Below are 14,752 nucleotides of genomic sequence, written 5' to 3'. Positions count from 1 at the left end.
GTACACATTTCCTGGCAAGTACAATTTTGCCTGTATTATTGGTGTCCCCTTCAAAAATTGTTATTGAAAAAATTTATGTTTATTGTCCCCCCCAACATTTAGATGAAATTTCCGCCCCTGCTCAGAGGGTTAAGTATCTGCCCTTTATCTGCCTTTTTAAACATAATTATAGTTTTCACTGCATTTCTATCATCAAATTCTTCATAATGATTTTCTCTGTTCATTTTAGATCAGAAAGCAGTTAAGGAGGAAATTTCACAACTCAATGAAATGGAAGAGAAACCTCATCATTTGATACCCAAGGAAGAATCTCTGAGCTGCTCGATAACTGCGAGGAATTTGTCCCAAAAGCAAAAGGCAACAGCCAAAGATGCTCTTATTTGCCCTCAGTGCGGAAAGACCTTCACTAAGAAAGGTCAACTTAATTGGCACATGCAAATTCACACTAGAAAAGAGCCTTACAGATGTGATCAGTGTGGAAGTAGCTTTATTCGTAAGTCCCATCTCAACCGGCACATGGAAATTCACACTGGAGAAAAGCCTTACAGATGTGATCAGTGTGGACATGGCTTCATTCGTAAGGCTGACCTAAATAGGCACATGAGAATTCACACTGGAGAAAAGCCTTACAGATGTGATCAGTGTGGAAATAGCTTTAGTCGTAAGTCCCATCTCAGCCGGCACATGGGAATTCACAGTGGAGAAAAGCCTTACAGCTGTGATCAGTGTGGACATGGCTTCATTCGTAAGTGTAATCTCAACAGGCACATGAGAATCCACACTGTAGAAAATCCTCACACATGTGATCAGTGTGGAAAGAGTTTTAACAATAAATGGCACCTTAATGACCACACAAGAGCCCACACTGGAGAAAAACCTTACAGATGTGATCAGTGTGGAAATAGCTTTATTCATAAGTCCCATCTCAACCGCCACATGGGAATTCACAGTGGAGAAAAGCCTTACAGATGTGATCAGTGTGGAAAAACCTTCAATCGCAAGGCTGACCTGAATAGGCACATGAGAATTCACACTGGAGAAAAGCCTTACAGATGTGATCAGTGTGGACATAGCTTTATTCGTAAGTCCCATCTCAACCGGCACATGGGAATTCACACTGGAGAAAAGCCTTACAGATGTGATCGGTGTGGACATAGCTTCATTCGTAAGTGTAATCTCAACAGGCACATGAGAATCCACACTGTAAAAAAGCCTCAAACATGTGATCAGTGTGGAAAGAGTTTTAAAAATAAATGGCACCTTAATGACCACACAAGAGCCCACACTGGAGAAAAGCCTTACAGATGTGATCAGTGTGGAAATAGCTTCATTCGTCAGTCCCATCTCAACCGGCACATGAGAATTCACACTAGAGAAAAGCTGTAAAAAGCCCCTACTATCCTGATTTTCACATTTGAACGCCAGTTCAACAGTTAGATGTTGATGTGGACATGTTACACAAACTGCCCGCCCGCTCACTAAAAGATGGCTAAATGGGCAGTCACACTACACTTTTTATTACATGGACTTCCATTCATATGGATGCGAATGCATCAGACTGATAACACATGCTAGTGCACAGATATTTATACAGTTTAAGTTTGGTGAACTTTGTCACCAAATGAAATATGTGACCAGTAGAAAACCGTTATGTCACAGCTAGCAGTGACGGTTGTCATAAACATTGCGCAACTGCGATGGTACAGTGCATCCCGTAGTGGTTTGCAGGTCAAAAAGTAAGAAAAATATAAAGTACAGGCTTGTCCAGCGAGATTTCTTCAAGTTCGTGTGAATGCAAATGGCCAGCATACTCCATGTTAGTGCGTTATTTGCAAGGGGAGGCAACTGAGTGATGACCTGCTGGCTAGCGGGTGGAACAATGAGGCAAGATATTTGATGTGTCCCTAACAAGTAACAACGGTCAACTTGACCAATCACAGCGTTTCAGAAGAAGGGTTTCATAGAGTCTGGAAGTAACTGGAAAGAGAAGCGCTAGAATAATGTAAAATATGTGACGGCAGTGTTGGGCAATCAGGGGCCGATGAATAAGATGTTTGTGTTATTTAAGTTTACAAGATGATCCTGAAGTCTGCAGTTTCAAATCTTTTAAGTTCACGATGTGATTGACTTTGAGGTTTTACTTCAGCCTTTTTCTTGTTTTTGTATTTTTAAATGATTTGGATACATGTTATTATTATAAGAAGTCATGTAAAGGTTTTTTGTTTGGAATTTTGTATATAAAGTTAATTGTGTTATTTGTAGATTTGATTCACTTGAATGTATTGCTGTCACTATGGCATTATACACTGCTTTGTTTAAAAAAAAATATTGTACAATAAAGCTGAAATCCAACCTGAATGTTGACATTGACAAAGGAGAATAACATACAATCAGTCACTAGATCATCAAATCTTTATAATAGTTTATTTTACATTTATATATTTTTAACAAACCCTATGCTATCTAGAAACCATGTCAGTTACGGTTAAAAATTAAGTTCAAGTATTAGTATTATAAATAGTGATGCACCGATGTATCGGCCGCCGATATTTATCGGCCGATTTTTGATGAATTTGAAACCATCGGCATATCGGCAATAGCACGAGAAAGGCCGATACCGATTGTTTATTAATTAACTGCATAAAGAAATCCATTATATGTAAAAAAAAAATTAGTTAATGTTGTTAATAAAATAAATGCTGAATAGCAAAAAACACCTTTGAAGGTTGTCATGCTGTCTTATTATATTTGTTTCAGCTTAATTTGTGCCTCTCTTATTATGTTGGTCAGTTGAATGTTAATTAGATCCAATCCATTATTTGATGCAGAAAAAAATTAGCTAATAGACCAACTGTATAGTGTTATATACAAGTGTTTAATATCGGTATCGGCCAGACGTTGTCTGTTTAAATCGGTATCGGCCCAAAAAAATCCTATCGGTGCATCCCTAATTATAAACACTGAAGAAATACCAACAGGACATGCATGAGAAAAATTTGTAATGTTGGACAATAACAGGGATCTCAAATAGTAAATTGTTTTGCAGTAATGTCTATTGAAAATTCAAAAATGGAGAAAAAGGAATGCCGGTGAGTTCCCTGTCCTCAGGGGTCACGGCTTTTTTAAAGCAGTCACATGTGGAGCTGATTTTCCTATTGAATGTAAGAATAAACATAAGGCATGTTTAATTCTATCATGACTAAACTTTAAGGAGCGGTTTCCAGGAAAGGAATTAGACTAGTCCAGAGGTGTAAAGAGTAGCTGAAAGCCATACTTGAGTAAAAGTACAAATTCCTTACTGTAAAAATTACTCCACTACAAGTTACAAGTTACCAATTTAAATACGACTTGAGTAAAAGTATTAAAGTAACCCAATTTAAAAGTACTCAAGTATTTTTACTCGTACTGAATGTTGGCTCAAAGATGCACTAGTCCTCAACACAAAGAGACATTGTAGATCTGGGCAGTGAAAACTAAGAAAGTTTATTTATGAGGTTTTATTTCCTAATATAGAAAAGAAATCAAACTCCTCAAAATTTTGACCTGGCAGAACAAACACAGATTAAACATAGTCATAGTCTTTTGACAAAAATTTAATTAAGTTTTAGTCATATTTTTGTCATCTGAATTAATTTAGTTTTAGTCTAATTTTATTCAACTAAATGCCATGAGATTTTAGTCTAGAAATCTACATTCAATTTAATTTAAACCCATTTAATTTTAGTCTAGTGTCATTGTGTACTTGAATGTGCCATGCTGAAAAATATATAGCCTAACTTTGTGATATAAATATATGGTAACACTTTACAATAAGGTTCATTAGTTAACATTAGTTAGCTACATTACTCAACATGAACTAATAATGAACTGCACTTATACAGCATTTATTCATCTTTGTTCATGTTAATTTCAACAATTACTAATACTTTATTAAAATCTTGTTAACATTACCAAATATTCTTATATAGGCCTATCCTAAAAAAAAATATAATTTTAATATTAAAAAAATTCCTGTAAACTAAAATTACACTAACAGAAATATGATAATGTATATTAAAATCGTGAAGTTGAAAGATTAATTGTAAACACATGCAGTACGTAACACCACTATCTCACATTAAGTGCACTACATTTCTTCCGTCATGCATCCCTCTTTACAGTAAATACATTACAGCATACTTGATTAAATGTGAGGACAGTGAAATTGTACACTTATTATCAATCTTATAATGTACTTAAGTTACTCGGGCAATCAGTACAGGACCTCGCTGGTTTATTTTGGCTTATATAGTAAGTTATATCAAGTTATGTAACCAGCTCAGGTTAGCTGATACAGTAGCGTCAGAGTATATAAACATTTGTGCTTGCCTTTGAGTTGCGGGATGACCGTCCTGCAATCGCGCATCACTTTTGTTTTGATTTGTAGCATCACATGTTTAACAAAGGGTCCCTTGACAGAAGCAAATGTGATATGCATCCATATGTTTGCTCTTTATCTCTTCTCTCAGACCAGACGCGAACTTTTCTCTACAGTTTATGACATACGCAGCACGCAGATGTCCCGCTACGGTGGCTCAACGCAAGCCATTCAGCGTTTGACATCAAAGTACCGCGAGACCAGACTTCTCCATATGCATTTGATTCGCTCTCGCAGTACTTTGATTTCATACGTTTGCTCTGCGCAGCGCCAAATGAAGTCCCTCAGTTGTGTGTGTCCGTGTAACCTCGCGACCACAGATTCTATCCATCATCACCCTCTGACACTTTCGTCTCGTTTTTATTTGACGAATAAACAATGTAGCGAGTAACGTTAAGTGTCATTTCAAATGTAGTGGAGTAAAGAGTACAAATACCCTATCAAAAATGTAATTGAGTAGAGAGTAAAAGTTGCCTATATTTTTGATACTCAGTACAAGTACAAAGTAGCCCAAAAAATACTTAAGTACAGTAACGAAGTACATTTACTCAAGTACTTTACACCTCTGGACTAGTCCTAGACTAAAATAAATGTAAGAACTGTCCAAACTGAAAAGAACTTGTACCGACATATCTTAAAATACATCAGTGCCTTTTGTTTTACCTCAGAATGCACACAAGTAATGTTTTTAGTAAGGCATTTTTATTCAAACTAGTTATAGTTACATAATTAAACTAAAGCCTAGTCCTGGCTTAAGCTAATCCCTTTCCGGGAAACCACCCCAAAATAAATAAAAATACTAGGCTATTATATAATTTACATGAGCTTTTTTACTGACTGAAATAAGCAAACATACGTACAGATCCTTGCTCGATGAACTTAACCAGACTCTTCTGATAACCAACGTTTGTCACTTGATATTTTAACATTTTAAGCACAGTACTTGTTTATTAAAACATTTTGTGCTGTTGTCATGCACGTGCAGATTGCTCATGAATTTTCTGTAAATCCTGAGCATAGACCGTAAAAAAAGCTCTTGAATTATTCACTTGACTGAACTTTTAACGAATGTGTAAAACAAAAACTTTCAACGGTTTCTCCTTTAAACTAATAAATACAGTAATGGATATTTCTCTTGGTTGCCCAATTATGATAATTAACTGTGGTAAATCGTAGGGATGTGTGTGTAACTATGGTAAATGACTGTTGTCAAGTAGCTGTTGCGTCACGCTCCCGTCCAGCAGATGGCGCCACTCACCGCGTGTCACATAAAACAACAGAAGAAGAAACAAAGACGCTCGCGAGCAGCGGTAAGTGATGTGTTGTGTTTGCTTTTTATTTGTGTGTGAATAATGTTTGTATATTTGTGGTAAACAAAGTTTTATTCTCATTTAATGTAAATTGGCGTATATTTTTTTACCAGGCGGAGTTATTTCTGTAGTCAGAAAGGTTTTGTTTCTTGATTTAACAAAGTTGCAGTCATTTATAATCCTATTGAAATGATGTTTTTGTGTTAATATTATAATGGTGATGTTTTTGTGTTCAGATGTTCATCATGAGAGATCAGATGGATGTGATGTGCTGTAAATCAAAGCTCAGAGAGAGAGATAAACCGAACACGAAGGTTGGTATAAGTTAAGGAGCTCATATTTTACATTTCATGATTTTAATGTATTCATTTTTTGGTGTGTGTAAGTTGATTGGCAAATATGATCAGAATTGTCATCTCTATTTCTGCTTCTGGATCAGATTCGGGCTTGTATTGTTGGGGTAGTATGATGATATTAACTTCTGTTGAGCTATTAAATCTTCCAAATATGTTAAGGAGCGCCACATTTCCATCACTCGTTTGAAGTATTCCGCTAGTAACAATAGACTGGATACACTATACAGAATGATTAGCTTTGTAGAAATGAACATGTTTTAGAAAGGTGGGGCATAGATGAGCAACAATATTGTACAGTATGAGGAAAATAATGTTTTTTTACAATAAACCATGCAAAAACATTGTTTTTCACCAAATACACAAAATAACTCTTTTCAGAAAGTACTAAAGGCTCTTTAAAACACTTAAACACTCTTTGTCATCATAATTAAAGTTTGTGTGTTCAGTGTTGAAATCTCAGTGAATGACACAGTGTTGATCCTATAGTGAAAGTACATCATCACAACCTGTTTAAACAGTCACTGGACCAATGTTTCTCCTAACTGGTTTGTGTCTATAATAAGATGCTCAACCAAAATAAAAAGTTGAGTTTCTTTATATCCTTATCGACATGGGACATTACTCAGTAAGAGTTTACGCTTTCTCAACCTCAAATTTATTACAGTTACTTTGAATGACTCTGTCTGTCTGTATGTCAAATGTAAAGATATGCATTGTTGCTTGCTGTATGTAGTAAACATTAGATTCACAGTTTTTCAAATACAAGTTTGGATGAAAGTGTTTTTGTTTTAATTTACTACTGAGTACATCTTTCAAAATATAAAACTTCTGTCATTTGGTTTAATTTCTTTATCTATGAATGTTACATTGACCTTCAATTTAGTTTTAATTAGTATTTTATTATCTGTTTGTTTTAATGTTATTTTCAGGATGTATCTGGTGTCTCTCTCTGTGGCTTTACTGATCAAACATCTACAGACCAGAAGACATCAGTGAATCTGCTGGACTGTGGGATAGAAGTGAAACAAGAAGACACAGAAGCAGATGAAAGTTATTTGATTTATTCGGGTATGTACAGGGTATTTCCTGAATCAAAATTGGTCGTTGGTAATTGTTGCGGTGACTGCCAATCAGTCACTCACAGAGGTTGTGGGCGAATGCTGTTTGACTCGTGTACCAATAACAATGTCCATATCTTCACGCTCACGTTCTATTTGGTTTATTCATATATAGTTTAAATATTAAAAAGAGTTTACAAAGATCACAAATTCTTACAGATGTTACATATGGCTTTCCAATGCCATTCCAATCACGGTCAAAACTGGTATGCTCATTACCCACACCTGTCCAGCATTTCTTCTTTACCCATTTTATACATTTCCCCAAACTCAATACTCCACCTAGTGTACAAAATAAGAACACCATAAATGGCTCTTACAGTAATGGTTGATGAACATCTTCATTCTAGGGCTGTGTGATATATATCCGGGGACTATCATGCGTGTTTCATTAGTAAAGCCAGTTCCTTGATTAGTAGTAATTCGCTGTGCACCTGCTTTAAGATGAAGCGGCATTTACTACACAGAGCCGTAGTTCACTGACAATCGGGGCAATTTCACATTAAGTATCGAGGACGTATCGCCTGCGATAATTAATGCGATATGGCCCAGCTTGTCATTGAACAACGGCTATGTGTAGTAAATGCCGCTCCATCTGAAAGCAGCTGATGGTGATTTACGTCTAATCAAGGAACCGGCTTTACTAATGAAACGCACATAATAATCCCCGGATATATATCGCCCAGCCCTGCTATACATTGTCCATTACATATTGTTTAATGTGAATGAGTGGGTAAAATGATTTTACATCTATCTGTAGTGAATTCTTAACTCTACAAGATTCAGTACTAAAAACTCTTGTAAACAAATGTTTAATATGTGTTCCCTGGCAACTTCTAAGATATATATTTTTACTAACCATGCAGAAACATAATTTACTTAAAAATACAAACATGTACATACAAGTTAGATACATATCATTGTAGCACAGTTTCTGCTAAATACAGTGTTGGCTGCATAATAATGAATCATGACAAATAATTTGCAGAATACAAGGTTTTGCTTACATCATATATGCATGTGTACAATAATTATGTATATATAAATACACACACATGTGTATATACATTTTTATATTGATATTAATATAAATACTTAATATATAAAATATTTTTTCTTAAAATTATACATAAATGTGTGTGTATTTATTTATACATAAATATTACACATGCATATATGATGTAAACAAAATCTTTAATACTGCAAAAGATAATTTGCGAATAATCGTTATGCAGTCTTATTTGTGATATTAGCCATAAATATGTTTTAAGCAACTGAAAAATTTCAGAGCAGGTCAAAACATCTCCGGGGCCCCAAAAGACACCAGAGGGTTAAGTATCTGCTAGGGCTGCAGCTATCGATTCTTTTTGTAATCGATTAATCTAGCACTGAATCAATCGATTAATCGAGTAATCGGATAAACATTTTGTGTGTGTTTTTAAACAACTAAAACAAATAATGCATAACGAAAATGACGTGGCTGTAAAATGTTCAAGCATTTGGCTTTTATTTCTAAACAAAACCAGAGGTATTTGGCTCCAAAAAATAAGCCTATTTATTTCAATTTTTACCCATTTAGTGTTTATAAGTGCCAGTGCCAACAATTAAGCACTTTAATTTATTAATATGCACAACAGGTTTCATGCTGTAATCTAGCCCTGACATCAGAGTAAATATCTGGTTTATGTACATTTCTACACCTGCAGCATTTACCATTAGGATACTAAATAATATATCATTTCTGGGGTGAGCCTATTTGCTATGATAACAACCTGCGTTTGTCTGTGCACGCGTGCTGTGGGTGAGGAAGAGTGACACCCCAGTCAGATGTTCAGTTGCTTCATTGCATTTTGGTACCGCAGAAATACATACATTCATTTTCAATAGAACGCTGCATTTGGTTTGCATCACTTGCATTGCGGTGCATTTTAGGTTAAGAAATCACAACATCACGTCTCGCTGTATACAGTGAATGCATGCTGAAATTATTGTTGTGTGGCTACATAAAAGTTTAAGCATATGTGATGCATTGAGCGATCGGTCTGACTCGCGTGAGAGAGAATAACTTCCTTTTGCTAAACTCCAATAAGACAAAGATTATTATTATTGAACAAAATATGTCAGATTACAAGTTGCCCATATATGATTGCACTGTGGTGCCGTTTTTTGGTACACACACCTGTAAAGTGCATGCGTGTGTGTGAAGGGGTTCTTTTTTAAGATATACTCTCCTGCAATTGAACGGGAATACATTTACTACTTAAAAACATCATATCTAGTCAAACCGCATAACAACATCGCTACAAATACAGTATGGGATTAAAATCAGCGGAAGCTACGTTACCTTGTTTCATCGACGCTTGGTGAAACGGAGGTGAATGTTTTCGGTTCAGATGCTGAATGTAATGATAATGTAATGATCCCAAACTTTAGACATTCTGTCTCTGCCGTTTATGGACATATTCGCTCCGCCATCGCGCCAACTAAATTCAAAATGTACCACGTGCTATGATGTGCTTCCTGAACATTGAACAACGGTCCGTGTGAATCAGATCTCGGCGTGTGTAGTGCGTGTCATAGGAATTTAACGAGGCTTCGAGGCAGAATTTTTGCCTCGAGGAATTTTTTGAATCGAGTAAATTGACTAACTCGATGAATCGTTTCAGCCCTAGTATCTGCCCTTTATCTGCCTTTTTTAACATAATTATAGTTTTCAGTGCATTTTTTACCATCAAATTCTTCATAATGATTTTCTCTGTTCATTTTAGATCAGAAAGTGGTAAAGGAGGAAATTTCACAACTCAATGAAATGGAAGAGAAACCTCATCATTTGATACCCAAAGAAGAATCTCTGAGCTGCTTGATAACTGCGAGGAATTTGTCACAAAAGCAAAAGGCAACTAAGAAAGATCAACTTAATCAGCACATGCTATTTCACACTAGAAAAGAGCCTTACAGATGTGATCAGTGTGGAAAAACCTTCAATCGCAACCCTGACCTGAATAGGCACATGATTATTCACACTGGAGAAAAGCCTTACATATGTGGTCAGTGTGGAAAGAGCTTCTTTATTAAGTCTGATCTCAACAGGCACATGAGAATCCACACTGGAGAAAAGCCTTACAGATGCGATCAGTGTGGACAGAGCTTCATTCGTAAGTCCCATCTCAACAGGCATATGGGAATTCACACTGGACAAAAGCCTTACAGATGTGATCTGTGTGGACAGAGCTTCATTCGTAATTGTAATCTCAACAGGCACATGAGAATTCACACTGGAGAAAAGCCTCACACATGTGATCAGTGTGGAAAGAGCTTCATTCGTATGTCCCATCTCACCAGGCACATGAGAATTCACACTAGAGAAAAGCTTTAAAAAGCCCCTACTATCCTGATTTTCACATTTTAACGACACCTTCATCAATTATGAGATAATAAAATAAACAGAATGTTCTTGATATATATGATACGATACATGTATGATACATTCATCAAATACTTCTACTTCTGCTTGGCTTAATCCCAGCTTCAGGCCATTCAGAAATACCAGTTTGTTGGCAGAATCCATTAAGAGTCTGATAGAAATGAACACTGGGTTTGTAGTCCAATAGTTAGATGTTGATGTGGACATGTAACACATTTGCAAACCGCTCGCCCGCTGACTAAAAGGATGGCTAAATGGGCAGTCACACTACACAACATTGACTTCCATTCATATGCATGCGAATGCATCAGACCAAAAACGCATGCTAGTGCACAGATATTTTGCTGCATACCAAAGTTCAAGTCTGGTGAACTCTGTCCTGCGAATACGTTTTGCAGGGAGATATGTGACCAGCAGAAAACTGTTATGTCATGGCTAGGGCAGTGATGGTTGTCATAACTATTGCAGCACTGCGGTGGTACAGTGCATCCCGCGGTGGTTTGCACGTAAAAAAAATCTAAAGTACAATCTCGCCCAGCGAGATTTCTTTAAGTTTGTGTGAATGCAAACGACATGTTAGTGCGTTATTTGCAAGGGGAGTCAAGTGAGTGATGACTTGCTGGCTAGGGGGCAGAACAATAAGGCAAGATATTTGATGTGTCCCTGTCCTTAACAAGTAACAACGGTCAACGTGACCGATCACAGTGTTTCAGAAAAAGGAAAGAAAAAGTCTGGAAGTAACATACTGGAAAGAAAAGCGCTAGAATAATGTAAAATATGTGACAAAAAATGTGACGACAGTGTTGGGCAATCAGGGGCCGATAAGTAAGAGGTTTGTGTACTTTAACTTTACAAGATGATTTTAAGGTTTTTTTTGTAATACAAACATGTTTATTTCCATTTACAAGCGTAACAATTTAAATGTACTTCAGAAGAAAAACAGTGAAGATCATTTAACGAAAGCATTTTTTTCATGAAAAGCTTCATTTAAATATAATTTAACATTTTGTTTGTAAAAAAATTAGGAAACATCAGGCTTTGTTTTTCGGATTTGCTTTTCTAGCTTGTTTTTAGAATTGAATGTTTATGAACCTGAATACAACACATTGTAAATAAAGATTTGTTGGTTCAACTTAAAAAAGGAAGTTAACTGGTTGCCTCAAAATTTTGAGTTCCTTCTACTTAAAAATATTAGTTGACTAAAAAAAGTTGTCAAAATTGTTGTCAACTATTTTATTTTATATTTTTTTAGTTAAATTAACTTAAAATTTTAAGGCAACCAGGTATCTTAAATTTTTAAGTTAATTAACCAACTTTTTGATACAAAAGCCTTAAATATTATTAACTGGCATTATGTTCAAAACCATGTTGACCATAACATATAAAAGATGCTAAGCACTCCAAAACTTTAAACTACATCAGTAGCTCAGTCTTAACAACATCCAAAGACCTTAACATGATAACTTAGATGATTATCCATCAAAACAGAAAGCACTGAATCCATCTCATATTGAAGTCTTGCAGAATATCAGCCAAAGCTGTTGTATTCTTTATTATATCCCGTTTAATCTCTGCAGTTTGGAATCAAACCTGTAAGTTCACGGTGTGATTGACTTTGAGGTTTTACTTCAGCCTTTTTCTTGTTTTTGTATTTTTAAGTGATTTGGACCTATTTTATTATTATATGAAGTCATGTAAAGTTTTTTTGTTTGAAATTTTGTATATAAAATTAACAGTGTTATGTATACTAAGGAGATCTGATTCACATGAATGTATTGCTGTCACTATGGCATTATCCACTGCTTTGTTTAAAAAAAATTATTGTACAATAAAGCTGAAATCCAACCTAAATGTTGACATTGACAAAGGAGAATAACGTACAATCAATTACTAAATCATCAAATCTTTTTATAGTTTATTTTACATTATATATTTTGAACAAAACCTTTGCTCTCTAGAAACCATGTCAGTTTCGGAATTTAATTGGAAGTATTAGTATTATATAAACATTGAAGAAATACCAACAGGACATGCATGAGAAAAAATTGTAATGTTGGACAATAACAGGAATATCAAAGCTTGATAGTAAATTGTTTTTGCAGTATTGTCTATTGAAAAATTCAAAAATTGAGAAAAGGAATGCCGGTGAGATCCCCGTCCTCAGGGGTCACATGTGGAGCTGATTTTCCCTGCTGAAAAAAACAGCATACCAGCAAGACCAGCATATGTTGTGTTTTGGTGCTGCTTTGCTAGTGAACACCAGCTAAACCAGCACCAGCATTAGCACCAGCTAAACCAGCACCAAACCAGCATTAGCACCAGCTAAACCAGCAACAAACCAGCATTAGCACCAGCTAAACCAGCACCAAACCAGCATTAGCACCAGCATCCCATGCTGGTCATACCAGCAAGACCAGCATATGTTGTGTTTTGGTGCTGGTATGCTGGTGACCAGCATACCAGCTAAGGCCTAGTCCTGCATTAAACTAATCCCTGTCCCGGAAACCACGCCAAAATATATTAAACTAGGCTATTATATAATTTACATGAGCTTTTTGCTGACTAAAATAAGCAAAATACTTACAGATCCTTGCTCGATGAACTAAACCAGACTCTTCTGGCGACCAACGGTCACTTGATGCACGTGCAGATCTCACATAAATTCTCTGGAAACGTAACGTTACTGTTACAGAGTATTTATGTTGAATTATTGACTTGAAGCATTTACTTGACTGAACGTTTAACTAATGGGTAAAACAAAAACTGTCAACGGTTTCTCCTTTAAACAAATAAATACAGGGTTGGATATTTCTCTTGGTTGCCCAATTATGATAATTAACTGTGGTAAATCGTAGGGATGTGTGTGTAACTATGGTAAATGACTGTTGTCAAGAAGCTGTTGCGTCACGCTCCCGTCCAGCAGATGGCGCCAACTCACCGCGTGTCACATAAAACAACAGATGAAGAAGAAAAAGCTCACGAGCAGCAGTAAGCGTTGTGTTGTTTTTGCTTTTTATTTGTGTGTGAATAATGTTTGTATCTTTGTTGTAAACAAAGTTTTATTCTTGTTTAATGTAAATTGCCAGATTGTTTTACCAGGCAGAATTTTCAGTTATTTCTGTAGTCAGAAAGGTTTTGTTTCTTGATTTAACAAAGTTGCCGTTGTTTATAATCCTATTGAAATGATGTTTTTGTGTTAATATTATAATGGTGGTGTTTTTGTGTTCAGATGTTCATCATGAGAGATCAGATGGATGTGATGTGCTGTAAATCAAAGCTCAGAGAGAGAGATAAACCGAACACAAAGGTTTGTATAAGTTAAAGAGCCCCTATTTTACATTTCATGATTTTAATTTATTCCTTTTTTTGGAGTGTAAGTGTGTCACACCGCACTGGCAAAGTTGATCAGAATTGTCATCTGCACTTAAACACTCTTTGTTATCATGATTGAGGTTTGTGTGTTTAGTGTTGAAATCTCAGTGAATGACACAATGTTAATCCTATAGTGAAAGTACATCATCACAACAGTCACTGGACCAATGTTTTAGTCTCTCCTAAGTGGTTTGTGTATATAATAAAATGCTCAACCAAAATAAAAAGTTGAGTTTCTTTATATCCTTATCGACATGGGACATTACTCAGTAAGAGTTTAAGTTTTCTCAACCTCAAATTTATTACAGTCACTTTGAATGACTGTGTCTGTCTGTCTGCCAAATGTAAAGATATGCATTGTGCCTGTACGTAGTAAACATTAGATTCACAGTTTTTGTGTGGATGAAAGGTTTTTTGTTTTAATTTACTACTGAGTAGATCTTTCAAATATAAAACTTCTGTAATTTGGTTTAATTTCTTTATCTATGAATGTTACATTGACCTTCACATTAGTTTGAATGTTTCAAAGCTCTTTATTTTATTCTCTGTTTGTTTTAATGTTATTTCCAGGATGTATCTGGTGTCTCTCTCTGTGGCTTTACTGATCAAACATCTACAGATCTTCTGGTTTCTGTCTGTAATGAAGACCAGAAGACATCAGTGAATCTGCAGGACTGTGGGATAGAAGTGAAACAAGAAGACACAGAAGCAGATGAAGGTGATTTGATTTATTCAGGTATGTACAAGGTTTTTCC

At 35.7% G+C, this 14,752-nt stretch overlaps 1 protein-coding gene across 1 annotated transcript in view; it reads left to right on the top strand.

The window, feature by feature from the left end:
- LOC141369254 (uncharacterized) overlaps positions 1 to 14,752 on the top strand; it is a 42,821-nt gene that overhangs the window by 5,889 nt on the left and 22,180 nt on the right. The window contains exons 4-8 of the mRNA XM_073874839.1: positions 230 to 1,382; positions 10,145 to 10,356; positions 12,203 to 12,228; positions 13,855 to 13,932; positions 14,568 to 14,733. Of these exons, the coding sequence (XP_073730940.1) occupies positions 230 to 1,382; positions 10,145 to 10,356; positions 12,203 to 12,228; positions 13,855 to 13,932; positions 14,568 to 14,733 (1,635 nt within the window). The remainder of the gene's footprint in view (positions 1 to 229; positions 1,383 to 10,144; positions 10,357 to 12,202; positions 12,229 to 13,854; positions 13,933 to 14,567; positions 14,734 to 14,752) is intronic.

Source organism: Misgurnus anguillicaudatus, chromosome 13 (genome assembly GCF_027580225.2).
Source record: "Misgurnus anguillicaudatus chromosome 13, ASM2758022v2, whole genome shotgun sequence".
Lineage (NCBI taxonomy): Eukaryota > Metazoa > Chordata > Actinopteri > Cypriniformes > Cobitidae > Misgurnus > Misgurnus anguillicaudatus.
The sequence above is the reverse complement of the archived record's forward strand: the minus strand, read 5'-3'. Positions and strand labels throughout refer to the sequence as shown.